Here is an 18,952-nt window from a genome sequence, read left to right on the forward strand (position 1 = left end):
CTCCAGAGCAGGGAGGCCCTCGGCCTCATGTATAATTGAATGCCTTTTGGGACGCTTGGATCGTCCTTTATTTCTTGCAAATTCAGAGAAGAAAAAAAAAAATACAATCCTCATGTCCATTAGTTTCCCTGACCCCGAGATTTTAAGTGACAGCCAAGGGAAGCCTCCATTACCTTGGCCATTGAAGCCTCCTGCGTGCTCCCCAAAACCCCAGCAGTTCCCTCTGCAGTCCCACAGTTATGTCCTGAGCAGTGGGGTACCGTGCGATGAGAGGGGCTAAGGGATGGGATGAAGGTCTTTCTTGTGTTATTAGAACGGTTAAAAAGTTGTTTTAAAGGTGTCCAAATGCCCTCCTTCTTAAACCTAATTAGATAATAAGATGCCTTATACAAGCAAAACCAGGTACGGGAAAGCAAGTGCATTTCAAGTCCCAGCTCACCCCTTAAATTAGCTGTAATACTCTCAGCAGGCGGCCCCACCTCAATGCCTGTCTCCCATTCAAAAACAGAACTAATGAGGGGGCGAGGCCTGGAGCTTTACCCAATCAGTGGCGTTGGAGTGGAAATCGTCCAATCGGGAGCAGCCGGAGACCAGGGGCTGCTTCTGGGATTTGGCGGGGGCCTTTGTTGACTGCAGTGAGAGCTGGGTCTCTTCACCAGGGTTCCGAGTCCTTCCACCTGGGAGGCCCAGGCAGCTTCGCGTTCTGAGAATAGACGGAACCTCTGTTGCTCTGTGACCTGCAGGCACTGGGAGCTCCGTAGCTAAGACGCCAGGACATCCCGGAAGCTGGGAAATGGTGAATGTGCCAGGTCGGGGGTCCCCAGAGGAGTGAGAGGGGCGGTCGGAAGCGGCGGGAACCCGCTTTGGGGGCACCCGGGCCTCCCCAAGGTCAGCTCCGTGGTGTGGGCCCCGGGTCCCCGCGGGCGCAACTCGGCCCTTGGTTTCCTCCGCCGCAAGATGGCGGCCGGGTCGGCAGCCGGGACCCCGTGCGTCCTGTCCGGTCCCGACGCCGCAGAGCGACCTGGCCCTGGCAGGAGCCGTCTTTGGGCAGCTCTGTGCTGCAGCCCCGCGTCTCCTCAGATTGTGCGGTGAAAACGTGAGGGTCTCAGGGGAAACCCCGGGTCGGTGTGTGATTCGTGTGTGGGAAGATACTGTGCCCCATGGTGTTCCAGTCTCCTTTTTCCTCTTACAAATTAAAGGGACTTACCCTTAAAGCGTGGAAGGGTTTATTTGGGCAAACAGCGATTGGTGAAATGGGAAGCCTGCCGCCGTGGTTTGTGGTTTAGGGTCCTCTGAAGCGGCGATTTCAGAATCCCAGGGCTTAGCTTGGAAATGCTGCTGGGGACAAGAAACGGGCAATCTCTCTTCCACTATGGCTGTAGAAAACGAATACATTTCCACAGAAAGTGTGCTGGATTAATTGGTCAATTACAAACATTCATTAAAACGTCAGGGCCTCTCTTTTGCAGTGGAGGATTTGTGACAGTGGGTATCTCTGTTCCATATTCTACTGCTAACTGGATGTCCGAGTTTAATGCCAGATTTTATGAGACAGAACTTGGCACCTCCTAGAAGTGTTCACAGATACTAAATTATCTGCTGTTATGGAAATAATTAAATGACATGTTTCGTGCCCGAAAGAGGTATTGTGGCCTTACCTGTTGAAGTATAAACTGTAAGTGCCTTACCGTTTCCTTCCTTTCTATAAAAACGGTGTTTGAGTGATTTATGCTGTTTTCCTGAAACCTGTTAGGTCACTGAACATCTAACTGGCTGGGCACCTGCCCCTGTCCCTTCACTTGAAGTAGGATTGGCAGCACTCCCCAGAAGGCGTGCAGTGCCAGGAGAGTGGAAGAAGGCCTGACGTTTGCTATCCTGGGGTAGGTTTTAGAGCTCGCTGGATGCTTGTGGAGAGCTGATGAGATGGGAAGAAGGCACCCCACCTTGATGGACCTGAGAGACAGAGCCTGTGAAGTGAGAAGCGGGCCTGTGGAATAACCCTGACAAGGCATAGAAGACCTCAGTCTTACTTGAGCCTGCAAAAGGAGGTCATTGAAGGCCCAGTTAGTTCTTCTTGGGGAGCGCCCCCTTCAGGTGTCCCTGAGGTTTACAGCAGCCGTGGAGGGAGCCCTTTGTACTGGGAGAAGCTGCAGAGTTCTGGAAAGCAGGGGATTCACAGGCTGATGTGGTGGAGGTTGGGCTGGAAGGGAGACTGGGAAGCTCTTTCTGAGGGTGGAATTGTTAGTGTCCTGGAGCTGTTTCTTGACTTGGTCAAATAAAACATCTGGATATAGGTAAGAAGTTCCTTAATTCTAAAGGAGTATGGCAAGAGGAGGAAAGCACCAACTGTAAGATATTTGTGGATCTCACAGTTGAAGCAGAAAAGGCCTTTCTTTCATAGGGAGGAGCAAACATGATTAAAGGTGGGAGGGGAAGGGCACGACTCTGGGGCAAAATCAGATCCCTGATCAGAGAATGTTTCACCCTGAAGTCGGCCTGTTCTTGGGAGGGGCATAAAGAGGGGTTGAATGTTGGCTCAGGCTGTGGGTGGGACAAAGCTCAGGGACCTGGAGAAGGGGAGAAACTTCAGCAAGCTTGGTTAACACATATTTTGTTTTGATCACGGAAGACAAAACTCTTTATTTAATTGCTTATGAGGGGGGAAAAAAATGAAACAGGAGAGTCTGTGGCTTTGTGATACCTAAAACAGGGAACATCTACTAAGTCATAACGGGAAGAGGATTCTTTGCAGTAAGCTGCTCTTGCAGAACACAAAGAAAGGGGGATTTCTTTCATCACAGCTGCTTCCCAGGGTTAACTACCAACCCCATCTTTTCCCCACTCCTTTCTCTTGCCCTACACATCTCTTCCATTAGGCTGAGTTGTATGTTTTATAATAAACTGGCCAGTGCAATTACAGTCTTTGCTGAGTTCTGTGAGTCCTTGTATAAAATGAATGAACTTGAGTAGCGTATTATGGGAGGCCCTAACTTTCAGGCAGTAGCTCAGAAGTATAGATGGACCCTGGGGAATTGTGACTGACATCTGTAGAGGGGGCAGTGTTGTGGCACTGAAGTCTGAACTTGTGGGGTCTGTGCTGCCTCTGGGTGGTGTCAGAACTGAGTTGTTGGACAACCAGTTGGTGTTGGAGAATTGGCTGGTGTTCAGCAAACTCCACACATTTATTGTCGGAAAAAAGATAGCACAGGGACCTGGGCTGGAGAGAGACTCTGGGTGTCTCCTGGAAGGGAGGCTCTATTCTCCTGCACACAGGGTGTCACCCTACACATTGTCCTGTTATTGCACATCTCCTCCCAGGGAGAGAGGCGACTGAGGATAGAAAGGGTAGAAGTTCTGAGAACAGACCCCGCCCCCACTGTGCTGCTACCATATAATTCCCACCCACTCTGAACACACCCACTAGGCACTGACGTGGCCACACCCCTTTCAGGACAAGACTTGACCCTCAGGAATTGTGCCCGTAGCACCTTTGCTCCCAGAGTTTCCTGCCAAAATTCCCATACAAGTGCCTAAAGGACTCCTGGCTCATCCTTGTCCCCAGACCCTGAAACTGCAGCAGCAACCTAGTCCCTCCATCAACCTAGGCTTGTGGACCACCCAATCATAGTCTCATCTGCCTGCATGCACACAGGAATAAGTCAGAGCCCCGTCTAGGCCAGTATCTGTAGCACAAACCAGTCCTTCCACCAATTTTGCACTGCCCCCTACTCGAGAGTTCTTAGTAGCACCTTCCTTTCTGCCTTTTAACTTCCCCACAGACCCTGACAGGGTCTCACTCTGTCGCCCAGGCTGGAGTGCAGTGGCATGATCATGCAACCTTGACTTCCCTGGGTTCAGGTGATCCTCCCACCTCAGACTCCCAAATCGCTGGGACTAGAGGCGTGTGCCCCCTGACACCTGGCTAATTTTTGTAATTTTTGTAGAGACAGGGAGAGTCTCACTATATTGCCCAGGCTCGTCACAAACTCCTGGGCTCAAGTGATCCACCCGCCTCCCAAAGTGCTGGGATTGCAGGTGTGAGCCACCATGCCTGATCCACAAACCCTTTTTTACGTGCACGCGGCGTGTCCAAGCCCAATCCTCAGGTGCCTGAATCCAGCGCCTGCTGGAATTCAGATGTCCATGAATTCAAGATTGTGGCCCTAGATCTTGCAGTTGTGAGAACAAGTACAAATTAAAAATATATGACTTAACCCTTCTTGAAAATAAGGGAAGACATGTTTCTCTCCTTCCTTTTCTTGAATCATTTACTTTAGAGAGTTTTATATGTAAATTTTTTTCTGCCTTTTGGAAGTATATCTAAATCATTGTAACAGCTAAACAGATCTTTTGTCTCTTGTCAATCTTTGTTGTTGTTGTTGTTTTTGGAGTCTTGCTGTGTCGACCAGGCTGGAGTGCAGTGGTGCCTCTTGGATTCAAGTGATTCTCCCGCCTAGCCTCCCAAGTAGCTGGGATTATAGGTGCCTGCCACCACGCAGGGCTAGTTTTTGTGTTTTTAGTAGAGATGGCGTTTCACCATGTTGTCCAGGCTGGTCTCAAACTCCTGACTTCAGGTGATCTGCCTGCCTCAGCCTCCCAAAGTGCTGGGATTTCAGGCGTGAGCCACTGTGCCTGGCCGTCAGTCTTTTTGATTCGGGACATTCTTTCTCTAGGAACTGGGAATCATTGATTTGAAATATAGGTAGCAAAGAAGATCGAGCCATATCTCACAGTTTCTCTAGGAGAGCAGGCATCTGCCTTCAGGCCCCTGGCTCCAAGTTGCAAATCTACCTGTCACGAAGACATGAAGTTTATTTGTCCTTATTTAAGGAAAAATAAGGCCAATTAAAAAACACAGATGGCCTCCCAGTTCCCAGGTGAATTTAGGATGCACTCTATCTGACAAATGGTGCTGTCGGGTCTTCTATTGAGGACTAATGGTGAGTCATGAGTGACTGTTTTTCCAGTCTCTTAGCAGATTGCATGTAATGTCCTTCACATTTGGTCTGATTGTGTCATAAAACAGTTTTCTTTCTTTTCTACCATTGTGCATTGTTTTTCTGATGATTCTGTTTTTAATTGTATTTCCCAAACACTGAGACGTGTAAGGTGCCGCAGGCCTCACTCTAGAGGCGACGTTCCCTCGAAGACTTCCCGTCACAACCCACAGTTGTGCAGCAAAGTGCCCATTGCCCCAAAAATCTGCAGGCAGAATGGTCTCTCTGCTTATTTGGAATCTTTAATCCCTTCTAGAACAGTTGGCCAGATTTCTACAGAAGTAAGTTCACAGGGCATCAGTTAGCCATTCCGGCTCTGTCATGCCCCTGGCATCTTCAGACCTGAAACTGATTTAGAGACCATGGGGACTGGAAACCAACCAGGCACATACACATACATGGAGTAGGCCTGAGAATCTCAACATTCCCTTCATCCTCTTGCCCAAATGCCCATGAATGTGCGGAGGGTGCATGCCACTTCCCTGCCCCTCCAACACCTAAATCTGCAGCCCCAAAAGTTGAACCCAGGTCCTGGGGTTCTCTAGGATGTGTGACAGCAGCCTTCCTGAGGGGCTGTCTCCTCTAGTTTTCCTCTCTTCACAGCAACACCCAAGAATGCAGAGCCAGGTTGATTCCGTCTGGGGTCTGCACATAAAGGCTGGTCTCCACCTGGGATCCACAAGACAGGGCCAGACTTTGCACTGAGGATGTATAGAAAATCCAGCGGACAGTTTCTGCATTACGAGAGATTGACGTAGACCTTGTAAAGCCCTACTTTTTGTGTGGGGTCCTTCAAGTTTTCCAGATCTTGTCCAGTGAGCTGCTGCAGTTCTGTGAGGGCCTTCTGGTCTAAGCAGAATATGGTGGCAGAATCTGTTAGTGTAAAGCAGCATCTTAGCGAAGGGAGGGCAGGGCCACCACTGTCCAGAGCCATGAATAAAACTACAGCTACCTGTGAGCTGCGTTACTAGAATAGGGTAATCTTGCCCTTTCTTGTACCCAAGAGTTAGCTGATCAGGTATAGGTAATATTATGCCTGGCTCCAGAATCTGTGGCTCCACTGGGGCAGTTCCACTTTGTATCCTGGCCCCACAGAGTCGGCCTGAGTCTGTCCTGCCCAAATCACTATTGGGGCCTGAGCACAAGATCACCAGGGACTCCCTCACCAGCACCTTGAGACATTTGGTGATGTCCTGTGCAGACTGAGGTCAGGCTGACAACAGGGTCTAATTTCTTTCCATCTCAGAGGGAAAGGAATGTATTATCCAGGATTTGTTCCTCCACTCTCAGAAGGAATCTGTTTATTTGGTATCCAAATGGGAGTTGCTCCAGTGTTCTACTATGTGGACGAAGAACAAAGAGGAGTTCTGGAGACTCATACTGATAGGTAAACCAATTGCTTCCATTTCATATGGCCATTAGATCAACACTTGTAGCAGCCATAGTCCCTACCATCCAGGAACTTTCAGTCTAGAGCAGGTGGATAATGGCCAAATTCAGCATCATGTGGTCCTGTGCAAGCACGGAGGTATATGGGGAACTTGGGCTTGATTTGGGACACTGCCCTTATGTTGACATTGTGAGTTCTGATGTCACCACCCAAAGTGCCATCCATGGACAGAAGAGTTGTTATTATTTCTATCGATTTTCTCTTGATTTGGTTTTTAACATAATTTCCCAGAAGGCCCTACATGTTTTGACTAAATTGCTTGTTAATGGATTTACAAAATAGTTAAGGATGAAACAAACAGTTAAAATCAGAAAAACTCTGGGAGTCAGGCTTAGGAAAGACAGGACTTACATCAGCAAGATAGAGATGGGAAGCCTAGGGCCTGCCCCGTGCCCCTTGCCTTGGTCTACCCTAACCCTGCCCAAATCCACCCTCTTCTGAGCTTGGTTCAGGTCTGGCTCCACCTGGGAGCCTACCTTCACAGAACTGTTTGTTGGAGATCAGACTCCTGAGTGGTTGCTCTTGCTGGTTCTCCAGAGCCAGTGCTCACAATTTCCCCAAACCCAAAAGCAGTTAAATGGGAGCAAAGGACAATATGGGGGCCTGAATTTTTTTCTTCATTGAAACAGTGCTTCTAGAGACATCCCACCTGGCAACCTTTTTTCCATTCCTGCAGGTCCAGTAGTTGCTCCGCAAGTAGTAACAAAGTCAATGTAAAGACTACAGTGAGAAATCCTTATGAACTAAACTTCAGCCTTCTTTTCCGTATCCATCCCATCTGTCTATAGTTAGCTTTTGTAGTGACAGGGAAACAGAAGAAGAGAGAGAAAGGCTGGGCCATCATCTAAATCTTGCAGGGAATTATGGGATACTCAGGACTCACATCCCAGGGGTTTATGTGGCTTAACTCACACCATGTGATGTTGCTAGCACAGTGCATACTGTGAGCACATAGTACAAGCTCAGTAAACACTGCTTTCATGCATGTATCCATGCTGTTTTCCAAATGCTGACTTAGATGTTACCGTACTCTCCAGCCTCTGTAGACTTTAAATGGCTGGCAAAGGATGTGATTTTTCAGGACAGTGGTTGGTGGTCCTCGCTGTGAATGAAAAGTATTTGCGTTGTGATTCGAGTATTGGGTGTAAAGGACTCTGTGCTGTGCCCGCTTCCTCTAGCTGTGTGCTAATGATAATGGGTCTTAAGCCGATTCATGGAACTTTTCCAAACCTGCAGAATCGCAGTACTTAGCACAGGCCCCAGAATACCAAATGATGTGTATGCATATTGAAACTTGAGAGGAATGCTTAGCTGAGTGGTTCTCAGCCCAGGCTTCTAAGTAGGGTCACATGGCCAGTTTGAAGAAATATGGCCACCTGTATGTTCCTCCACAGATTTTATTATTATACTCGGATCATGATTTACTTTTTTCCCCCACTGATATCACAATAATGATTATGGGTCCATCTGTGCGTCAGCACTGATACCGGTTCATCTCATTACAGCTGATGCTAACTTCATTCCTCTGGTTCGGGTGCTCTCTGCCGGATTCCTTCACTAGTTATTTTTCTCTTTGTTGTTAATGAGTATCTAGGAGGGAGGATTTACTGAGTGATGCATATAAACCATCTCGTTTAATCCAGAGACTCCCATTGCTTTTTAGTTTCCCTTTGCTTGTGGGTTGCTTTGGAGAGTGAAGGCTCTCACGTTTGTTGACTGTAAATACTGGTTTTTGAAACTGGAAGTTCTGAAACAAGCCTCACTTCTGTAGGTTTCCTTTTTAATTTACTAATTTCACAAGCATACACTCCTTTATTCTCTGTATTTTCAGAGAAAGATAACAACAATTAACATATAATTAATATATCTACTGTCTTAATACTCTAAAATATAACACAGCACTTAGAATAAATAAAACAAAAACTTGGGGGAAAAAAACTAGACTCAGAAACAGAAGCTCTTTATTTTAGTTTATATCATTGTATATATTAGTCTTCATAGTTTGTTAAAAAACAGAAAAAGGCATCATCCATAAAGAGTTTTATAGTTTTAACACAACTTAAAATATTTCTTAATTAAAAAATGTTCTGTCACTTTTCATGTATGTATAGTTACCATTTCTATGTGTGTGTGTGTATATGACATAAACATCATTTGATTAGTTTTGTGTTGCTGCCTTCCTGTTTTCATCATCTTCTCAGTTGTGACACCTGCTCTGAACATTCTTTTATACTTATCTCTGCATATTGGCCTGTTATGTCCCTTTGAAATGAATTCTAAGTTAGATACTGGGGTAAAATAATAAATAAATATAAATAAATATAAATAAATAAAAAATAAAGTAAGCTCTATTATATACTAGATATTTGGCAAAAATTTTTTTTTCAGGCTTGAGACAGGGAAAGCATTAGCAAAACATTTTTATTAAAGAGGAAGAATAGTATTATTTCTCACATAGATTATTTTTATGGTTTTATCAATACATGAAAAACTGCTAGGATGACATCTAGGAAATAGTAAATGTTCAAAAAGGATTCTACTATTCTTGCTATTATGTTATAACCTGTAAATTTCATAAAACTCTCAATTCCACATCATCCCTGCATTCTTCCCTCAGTGTTCTACCTCTCTGCTGTTCAGAAGTGTGGCCTCTGGACCTGAGGCATTGGCATCACTGATGAGCTTGTTAAAAATGCAGAAACACAGCCCCAGCCCCAGCCCCAAATCTCCTGAATCAGAATCTGCATTTGAACCAGTTCTGCAGTTTATTGTTGAATACAATACAATTTGAGAAGTATGCCTCTAAGTCACCATGACTTTTCCACCTGAGAATTATACACAACTGATTGTGGATGATGTAAATATAGACTCAAAAGTGTATATTCCTATGTTGATGCCTTAGTTTTTTGTTTGTTTTTGTTTTTTGAGACGGAATTTTGCTCTTGTTGCTCAGGCTGGAGTTCAGTGGCGCAATCTTGGCTCACTGCAACCTCCGCCTCCTGGTTCAAGCGATTCTCCTGCCTCGGGTTCCTGAGTAGCTGGGATTATAGGCTTGTGCCACCACGCCCAGCTAATGTTTTGTATTTTTAGTAGAGATAGGGTTTCATCATGTTGACCAGGCTAGTCTCGAACTTCAGGTGATCCACCCACCTCAGCATCCCAAAGTGCTGAGATTACAGGTATGAGCCACCGCACCTGGCCTTGATGCCTTAGTTTTATACTCTGTATTCTATATAGGCATAATGTCTACACTGGTTTTGTGGATCTTATATCATTCTCTTTCCACAGAGTTAGAGAATACATTAGAAAATATTATTATGTTTGAAAGTGTCTTATTGAATATTTCAGGTCACTCATATAAATCAGAGTCAGTTTTCTTAGCTCTCTTATTTCATCTTGGTTTGTCAAATGATGAACTCTGCCCATGGCCAAATGGTCAATGTGCTATTTATTTTTATTTCAGGGACTGTTGACATTCAGGGATGTTGCCATAGAATTCTCTCAGGAGGAGTGGGAACACCTGGACTCAGATCAGAAGCTTTTATATGGGGATGTGATGTTAGAGAACTACAGAAACCTGGTCTCTCTGGGTGAGGATAACTTGCCTTTGGAATATCTAACATCTAATAACTAAGGATTTTATTTCTGTCCTTTGTAGAATGTCACTTGGGAGCTTATGCTTTATATGAATGAATTCAGGTTCCTGCTTCCAGGAAAAAAAAAATTGTGGGTTTGTTATAGAAAAGACTTCCTAATGTTTGATCTTGACATTTGCCTTCTTTCTTAAGATGATGTCGAAGCTTCACTGTAGTTTAGTGGTGATTCTAGAAATGGAGTGACATAAACTATGATTGCCCACACTTTAAAATCCAATTCCTTCTCCTTATTTTTGATTTAGTCATACTTGGAAGTGAAGCTCAGGATTCCTTTGTTTAAAATGCTTCCTAAATATTGTAAAGAAGCTGACAGGAAACAGTGTTTGGGGAAGTAATTTTCTAGGATCCTCTATAATGTTCCCTCTTTACTGAGTATCCTACTGAGCTGGCAATTAAAGAACTCCCAGCAAGAGTCATGTGACTTTTTCTAATAAAACAGGTCTCGCTGTCTCTAAGCCGGACCTGATCACCTTTTTGGAGCAAAGGAAAGAGCCCTGGAATGTGAAGAGTGAGCAGACAGTAGCCATCCAGCCAGGTAGGTGGGAGCAGATGAAGTAGATGACATGAGTGAGAGGTCCAGCGGTCAAGAAAGAACCAGACCTTGGAGTGTGGATTGGGAAGTTCTCCAATGGAAATGATTTTTGAGACACCTGGGTTTATTTCTTTCTCTTGCTGTCACAGAGGGACATCTTCTGTCTCATGTTCTTAAATTATCTGATGATTCTCCTTCCCCTTCTGTGATCCACCATCATATTCACAGTGACAGCCAAAGTGCTCCCCTTGGCCTATGAGGGCCTGTGTGATCTGACTGCCCTTGCATTGATTTGGGGGCTCTGGGAAAGTCTGGGCATGTTTCTACCTCTATTTGGAACCCCTTTTAAAGTTCTGGTTTTGCGTCATGTCAGAAATGTGTGAGATGAGTGATGGACAGTAGGATTTTTTTCAAAAGTCCCAGGAATTCTGTGGATAGATGCCACATATTTTCTGGTATATTAATTTCTAATCCTATGGTGGTTTCCAAGATGATCCTACAAAAATTGAGACTCAGTAATTCATCACAGTGCAAAACATCTTCCTAAATATAAAAAAAAATCTGATCCTGTATTTCACTTCAACTTTTCATCTTTCCTAGTCTAAACTAAGATTAGAAATATAATATCTGTATGCACAAATTCCACAGATTTAAAATCATTTAATATAATACTATGTAGAATTCTTAAGTAAATAAATGTCTATGGGGAGCTGAGAACATTGTTCAGTATATAGTAAACTTTCAACTCTTACCTTATATATTCATAACATTTTATAATTTTGTCTGGTTAAGCGGGAAGCTTAATGAGAATGTGTTCTTTATGTTTGTTTTCTTTCTTTTCCTTTTCTTTTTTCTTTTCCTTCCTTCTTTCATGTGGATTTTTTCCCCACACTTGTAAATTATATATATTTGAGAGGTGCATCCTGATCATTTGATTTTATCTATGTATACAGTGTGTATTGATTAATACAATGAAATTAATTAACATATTAATCATCTCACAGTTGCCAGGTTTTTTGTGGAGAGAACATTAAAGATCTACTGTGTTAGCAAATCTTAAATATATATGAGTATTGTAAACTATATTCACAATGCTGTACATTAGATCCCCAGAATTTATCTTTTAAATGAAAGTTTGTACTCTTTGACCAGTATCTCCCCAGTTTTACCACCTGTCAGCTGTTGGGACCCATTCTATACTTTACTTCTATGAGCTCAACTTTTTTTAGATTCCACAAATAACTGATATTATACAGTATTTGTATTTCTCTTACTCAGTTACCATAGTGTCTACCTGGTTCATTCATCCATGTTGTCAGAAATGGCAGGATTACCTTCTTCATTATGCTGAATAATATTCCACTATATATTGTGAATAATCAGCTATGAACATAGGGGTGCACATATCTCTTTAACTGATTTTATTTTATTTATTTATTTATTTATTTATTTATTTTTGAGATGGAGTCTCACTTTGTTGCCCAGGCTGGAGTGCAGTGGTGCCATCTTGGCTCACTACAACCTCTACTTCCCAGGTTGAAGCGATTTTGCTGCCTCAGCTGCCCGAGTAGCTGGGATTACCTGCTTGTGCCACCCCGTCTGGCTAATTTTTTTGTATTTTTAGTAGAGACGAGGTTTCGCCATGTTGGCCAGTTTGGTCTTGAATTCCTGGCCTCAAGTGATCTGCCTGCCTCGGCCTCCCAAAGTGCTGTGATTACAGGTGTGAGCCACTGCTCCTGCCAGATTGTATTTCTTTTAGGTATATACTTAGAAGTAGGATTAGAGGTTCATATGGTACTTCTATTTTTAATTTTTTGAGGAGCCTCCATGCTTTTTCCCATAATGGCTGGATCAATTTACATTTCCACCAACGGTGTACAACGTTTTCTTTTCTCTACACTGTCACCATTTGTGGTCTCTTTTCTCTTTGATAATAGGTATTCTAACAGTATGAGGTGATATTTCATGATTTGATATCTCATTGTGGTATCTCTGTAAATGTGAGGTGATGGCTCATTGAGGTTTGATGTGCATTTCCCTGATGATTAATTATGTTGAGTACCTTTTCTTAAACCTGTTTACTACTTTTATGTCATCCCTGGAAAAATTTCTAGTCAGGTCCTTTTAAGTCAGATTTACTTTTACTGGCAATTGAGTTGTGTGAGATTCTTACATATTTTGGATATGAAACTCTTATCAGATATATTTTCTCCTAGTCCTTAGGTCAGTCCTTAGGTTGCCTTTTCATGTTGTTCTTTGTTTCCTTTGCTGTGCAGAAGCTTTTTAGTTTGATGTAGTCCCACTTGTTTTTGTTTTTTGATTTTGTTGGTTGTGCTTTTTTGGTGTGAAATCTAAAAATTCAGTACCAAGGCTGATGTCGAAAAGTTTGTTCCCTGTGTTTCTTCTAAAAGTTACACAATTTCTGGTTTTACATTTAAGTGTTAATTCTTTTTGAGTTCATTTTTGTATATGGTATAAATGTTCAATTTCATCCTTTTGCTCATAAATATCCACCTTTTCCAGTATAATTTATTGAAGAGACCATACTTTTCCCTTTGTGTATCTTGGTGCCCTTGTCAAAGATTGCTAACTGTATACACATGGGGTTATTTTTAGTTTCCTTGTTCTGTTCCATTGGTCTATGTGTCTTTTTAGGTCAATATAATACTCACTATTGGTATAGCTTTGTAATAGCTTGGAATGAAGACGTGTGATGCCTTTACCTTCATTCTTATTTCTTATGATTGTGTTGGCTATTTGGGGTCATTTGTGGTTTTGTAGAAATTTGAAGGCCAGATGTGGTGGCTCACACCTGTAATCCCAGCACTTCGGGAGACCGAAGCAGGTGGATCACTTGAGGCCAGGAGTTTAAGACCAGCCTGGCCAACATGGTGAAACCCTGTCTCTACTAAAATTACAAAAATTAGCCAGGTGTGGTGGCGCATACCTGTAGTCTCAGCTGTTGAGAAGGCTGAGGCAAGAGAATTGCTTGAACCCAGGAGGTGGAGGTTGCAGTGAGCCAAGAGCACGCCACTGCACTCCAGCCTGAGCAACAGCGAGACTCTGTCTCAAAAAATATATATAAAATAAAATAAATTTTAGAAGTTATTTTTATTTCTGTGAAAACTGACATTGGAATTTTAATAGGGATTACTTTGTATCTGTATATCACTTTGTGTAGTGTGGACATTTTATCAGTATTAATTTTTCCAGTCCATGAACAAGGGCTATCTTTCCATTTATTTGTGTCTTTTTCAATTACATTCATCAGTGTCTTACGGATTTTAATAAGCAGATCTTTTACCTCCTTTATTAAATGGAGTCATAATAATTTTATACTTTTTGATGCTATTATAAATTGGATTGTTTGCTTAACTTTTTTTCTCAGATCGTTTATTGTTAGTATATAGAAATGCAACTGATTTTTGTATGTTAATTTTGTGACCTCAGCTTTACTGAATGAGTTTATTAGCTCTAACTCTTTTTGTATACTCTTCAGGATTTTCTGTATATAAAATCACCTAATCTGCAAGCAGAGAGAATTATAATTCTTTGTTGCTGATGTGAGTGCCTTTTATTTCTTTTTCTTACCTAATTGCTCTTGTTGCAGGGCAGGTGAGCCCCCAGATTGGGGCTTATCCTGGGAAGGTTCATAGCTTCACTTAGGAAGAATTCAAATGCAAGGTAGTGGTAGAAGAAAACAGCTTTATTGAGCTGGCAGTGTTGCAGCTCTATGACTGCTCCTGTGGAGTGAGGCTCCCCTGTAGGCAGTGTGCTGAGAGGAGCAGTTCTGCAGTCGTGTACTTGTATACCCACTTTTCATTACATGCAAACTAAGGGGCAGTGTTTTTTCCCTTCAATTTTTTGGAAGAATTTGAGAAGGATGGACATTAATTCATCTTTAAATGTGTGATGCCATGCACCCATGAAGTCATTTGGTCATAGGCTTTTTCTCACTGGATTTTTTATAACTGCTTCAATCTCCTTTCTTATTATTGGTCTGTTCAGTATTTCTGTTTCTTTGTGATTTAATCTTGGTGAGTCATTCATTACTAAGAATCTATTTCTTCTGAGTTATCCAATTTGTTGTCATATGATTGTTCATAGTAGTCTCTTATTATTCTTTGTATTTGTGTGTTGTCAATTGTCATGACTCATTATGTATTTATTTATTTATTTGAGACAGGGTCACACTTGGATGCCCAGGCCAAAGTGCAGTGGCATGATCATGACTCACTGCAGCCTCATCCTCCCAGGCTCAGGTGATTCTCCCATCTCCCAAGTAGCTGGGACTATCGGTGCATACCACCATGCTCAGCTAATTTTTGTACTTTTTGGAGAGAGGGGTTTCGCCATGTTGCCAAGGCTGGTCTCCAACTCCTGGGCTCCCAAAGCGCTGGGATTACAAGCATGAGCAAGTGCACACAGCCCATTTGTAATTTTTTGAGTCCTCTCTCTTTTTGTTCCTTTGTTTAATCTGGCCAAAAGTTTCTCAATTTTGTTTTCTTTGAAAAACTCAACTCAGTTTCTTTGATGTTTTCTATTGTCTTTCTAGTCTTTATTTAGTCTCTTTTCGTTCTAATTCTTATTATTTCCATAATTTTGCTAACATTGGGATTGGGATTATTTTGTTCTTGTTCAAGTTTCTTGAGGAATTGAGTTAGATTGCTTATTCAACATCTTTTTTGTTCTTTTTTTCTTTTTTTTCTTTTTTAAGACGGAGTCTCACTCTGTCACCCAGGCTGGAGTGCAGTGGTGCGATCTTGGCTCACTGCAAGCTCTGCCTCCCAGGTTCACGCCATTCTCCTGCCTTAGCCTCCCGAGTAGCTGGGACTACAGGTGCTCACCACCACGCCCGGCTAATTTTTTTGTATTTTTAGTAGAGATGGGGTTTCACCGTGTTAGCCAGGATGGTCTCGATCTCCTGACCTTGTGATCCACCCGCCTCGGCCTCCCAAAATGTTGGGATTACAGGCGTGAGCCACGGTGCCCGGCCTTTTTTTTTTTTTCTTAATGTAGAACTTTATTTTTATAAACTTCTGTATTAGAACTGTTTTGATTGCATCACACAAGTTTTGGTTTCTTGTGTTTCCAATTTCATTTGTCTCAGGATATGTTTAGATTTTTCTTTTGATTTCTTCTTTAACCCATTGATTTTTCCGGAGTGTGTTGTTTAATATTTACATATCTGTGAGTTTCCAATTTTCTTTCTGCTATTGATTTTTAGTTTTATATCAGTACAATCAGAAAAAAATCTTGATATAATTTTAATCTTTATAAATTTGAAAAGACTTACTGTTTTTTACTTTTGGTTTAACATGTGATCTATCCTGGAGAATATTTCATGTATTCTTAGAAGAATGTGTATTCTCATATTGTTGGGTGGGATATATATGTATATTTAGTCTGTAGTGTTATAGTGCACTGTTTTCTTAATTTTGTGCTTGAGTGATCTATCCATTTTAAGTAGGATACTAACATTTTCTTTTATTGTATTTCTGTATATTTCTCTTTCCAGTTCTCTTAATGTTTGCTTTATATATTTAGGTATTCCAGTGTTGGGTGCATATATCTATCTATCTATCTATTTATTTATTTATTATTATACTTTAAGTTCTAGGGTACATGTGCATAACGTGCAGGTTTGTTACATATGTATACTTGTGCCATGTTGGTGTGCTGCACCCATCAACTCGTCAGCACCCATCAACTCATCATTTACATCAGGTATAACTCTCAATGCAATCCCTCCCCCCTCCCCCCTCCCCATGATAGGCCCTGGTGTGTGATATTCCCCTTCCCGAGTCCAAGTGATCTCATTGTTCAGTTCCCACCTATGAGTGAGAACATGCGGTGTTTGGTTTTCTGTGCATATATCTATTTAATTGTTCTATCCTCTGGACAAATTAACCTCTCTATTATTATATAGTTAACTCCTTTGTCTCTTGTGACAGATTTTGTCAGTCTGTTTTATCTAATGTAAATATAACTACCCCTGCCTGCACTCTTTTGTTTATCATTTGTATGGAATATCCTTTCCAGTTCTTTCACTTTTAGCCTATGTTTGTCCTTAAATCAAAAGTGAGTCTCTTGTAAGCATCTTGTCACTGGATTTTTAAAAATCCATTCAGCCACTCTCTTGTCTGTTTTAAATTTGTTTTGTGACTGCTATATCAGAATATCACAGGGTATTTTATAAGGAAATGGGTGATTTATAAAGAATACAAGTTAATTTAGCTTATGATTCTGAAGGCAGGGAAGGCAGAGAACATGACACTGGCATCTGGTGAAGACCTTTATGCTGCATAATAACATAGCCAAAGGCATGACGGGGAGAGAGCATATAACAAATGCACACTTGTGATGACTAACCCACTGCTGTGATAAGGACATTAATACATTCATTACAGGCAGAGCTCTCATGGCCTAATCACTTCTTAAAAGTCCCACTTCTTAATTCTGTCACAGTGGCTATTAAATTTTAAACTAAATTTTGCAAGTGACATTCAGTCTATATCAGTGTCTGTTTATTGGATAATTTAATCTCTTTATATGTAATTATTGATAGGTAACTATTGTAATTTTGTTTTCTATTTTATACTTCATTTGTTTCTTTTCTCCTCTTATGCTGTCTTCCCTTTGGTTTTGTTAATTTTTTGTCTTATTTTTGTTGTTTTTATATACTTTGATTACTTTCTCTTTTTATTGTATGTATCTACTACAGTTTTTTTCCCCAGTGGTTATAAGACTTACATAAACATCATATAACAGTCTAATTTAAGATGATAATAATTCAACTTTTATACATAGAAAACTCTACAGTTTTCCTCTCCTTCACACATTTTAAAACTTCTTATATTGTGTATTCATTAAATTATCAAAGCTATACTTCTTAAAAATACTTTTGTTTTATAGTTCTTATACTAGAATTAAAAGTGATAAATGTACCCACCATTACAATATTTGAATATTCTGAATTTCATTATTTACCATTTCCAGTGATATTAGTAGTTTTAATGCTTTCATATTTAGTTAGCATTTCATCATTTCAACTTGAGTAATTCCCTTTAGTCCTTTAGCATTTCTAGACAGGTCTAGTGGTGATAAATTCCCTTAACATTTTTTTTGGGGGAGGGGTCTTGAAATGTCTTCATCTCTCTCATTTCTAAAAGATGCTTTGTTGTATATAGCCTTCTTAGTTGTCTTTTTTTAAAATTTTCCTTCTTTCAGCACTTTGAATATATGGTATAACTCCTATTTGGCCTGTAAGGTTTCTGCTGAAAAATCTACTGATAACATCATAAAGTTTCCCTTGTATGTGAATAATCTCTTATCTCATGCTGCTTTCATGATTCTTGCTTTGTCTTTGAATTTTGCCTTTGTCTTTGAATTTAATTATAATATGTCCCAAAGGAATCTTCATTAGGTTCTTCTTGCCGCAGTTATTTTGAGCTTTATGAAACTGGTTGTTCATATCCTTTTCCAGATTTGGGGAATTTTAAGACATTATATATTTAAATAATCTTTTTTTCCTCTTTCTTTCTTCTGAAAATCCTAAAATGTGTATATTTGTTCACTTTATGGTATACAGCCTATATGTTCCTTCTCACTTTCATTTTTTTTCTAATTGATTACTTTCAAATGACCTGTCTTTGAGTTTGCTGATTTTTTTTTTTTCATGATTGAGTCTCTTGTTAAAACTGTTACATTTTTTCAGTTCTTCCATTGTTCACTTTAGTGCCAAGATTTCTGTTTGGTTCTTTTTAATGGTTTCTATTTCTCTATTAAAAGTCTCATTTTGTTCAAATATTGTATTATAAAACTTTTTAGTTATCTATCTGTGTTCTTTTGCATCTCACTGAAATTCTTTAAGATGATTATTTTGAATTCTTCGTTACCCAACTTTCAGATCTCCATTTCTTTGGAGATGATTACTACGGCTTTTTAGTTTCCTTTGGTGGTGGTGGTGGTGGTTTGCCTGATTCTTCATAATCTGTGTAGCCTTATGTTTATTTCCCTGAATGTGAAGGAGCAAACATCTCTTCCAGTCATTATAGACTAGTTTTGGGAAATAAATGTTTTCTTCTTTCGGACCCTGAGCTGATGAGATTTTGACTAAGATTGCAGTTGAGTGTGTTGGAGCCATGTCACATGACTGCTACTGGGTCTGCAGTGGATTATATGGTTGACAGACCTATTAGCAGGACATAGATAGTCATGGATCCTGTCTGTTCTCTAAGAAGACAACTTTCTTCAGGATCTTGAGCATTGTGGCTGGTTCTTAGATAAGGAGTTGCGGTTGTTTCTGCAGAGTCAG

At 41.1% G+C, this 18,952-nt stretch overlaps 1 protein-coding gene across 8 annotated transcripts in view; it reads left to right on the forward strand.

The window, feature by feature from the left end:
- Window positions 1–625: 625 nt before the first annotated feature.
- Window positions 626–18,952, forward strand: part of KRBOX5 (KRAB box domain containing 5) — a 43,487-nt gene continuing 25,160 nt past the window's right edge. The window contains exons 1-3 of one of the 8 annotated variants that reach the window (XM_015442496.4): window positions 626–888; window positions 9,911–10,037; window positions 10,543–10,638. In XM_015442496.4, the coding sequence (XP_015297982.2) occupies window positions 10,004–10,037; window positions 10,543–10,638 (130 nt within the window). In that variant the 5' untranslated portion in view covers window positions 626–888; window positions 9,911–10,003. Of the gene's footprint in view, window positions 1,097–9,910; window positions 10,038–10,542; window positions 10,639–18,952 lie in introns of all 8 variants that reach the window. The other 7 variants (XM_015442495.4, XM_015442494.4, XM_045382437.3 and 4 more) reach the window with 7 other exon arrangements.

This window comes from Macaca fascicularis, chromosome 20, assembly GCF_037993035.2.
Source record: "Macaca fascicularis isolate 582-1 chromosome 20, T2T-MFA8v1.1".
Lineage (NCBI taxonomy): Eukaryota > Metazoa > Chordata > Mammalia > Primates > Cercopithecidae > Macaca > Macaca fascicularis.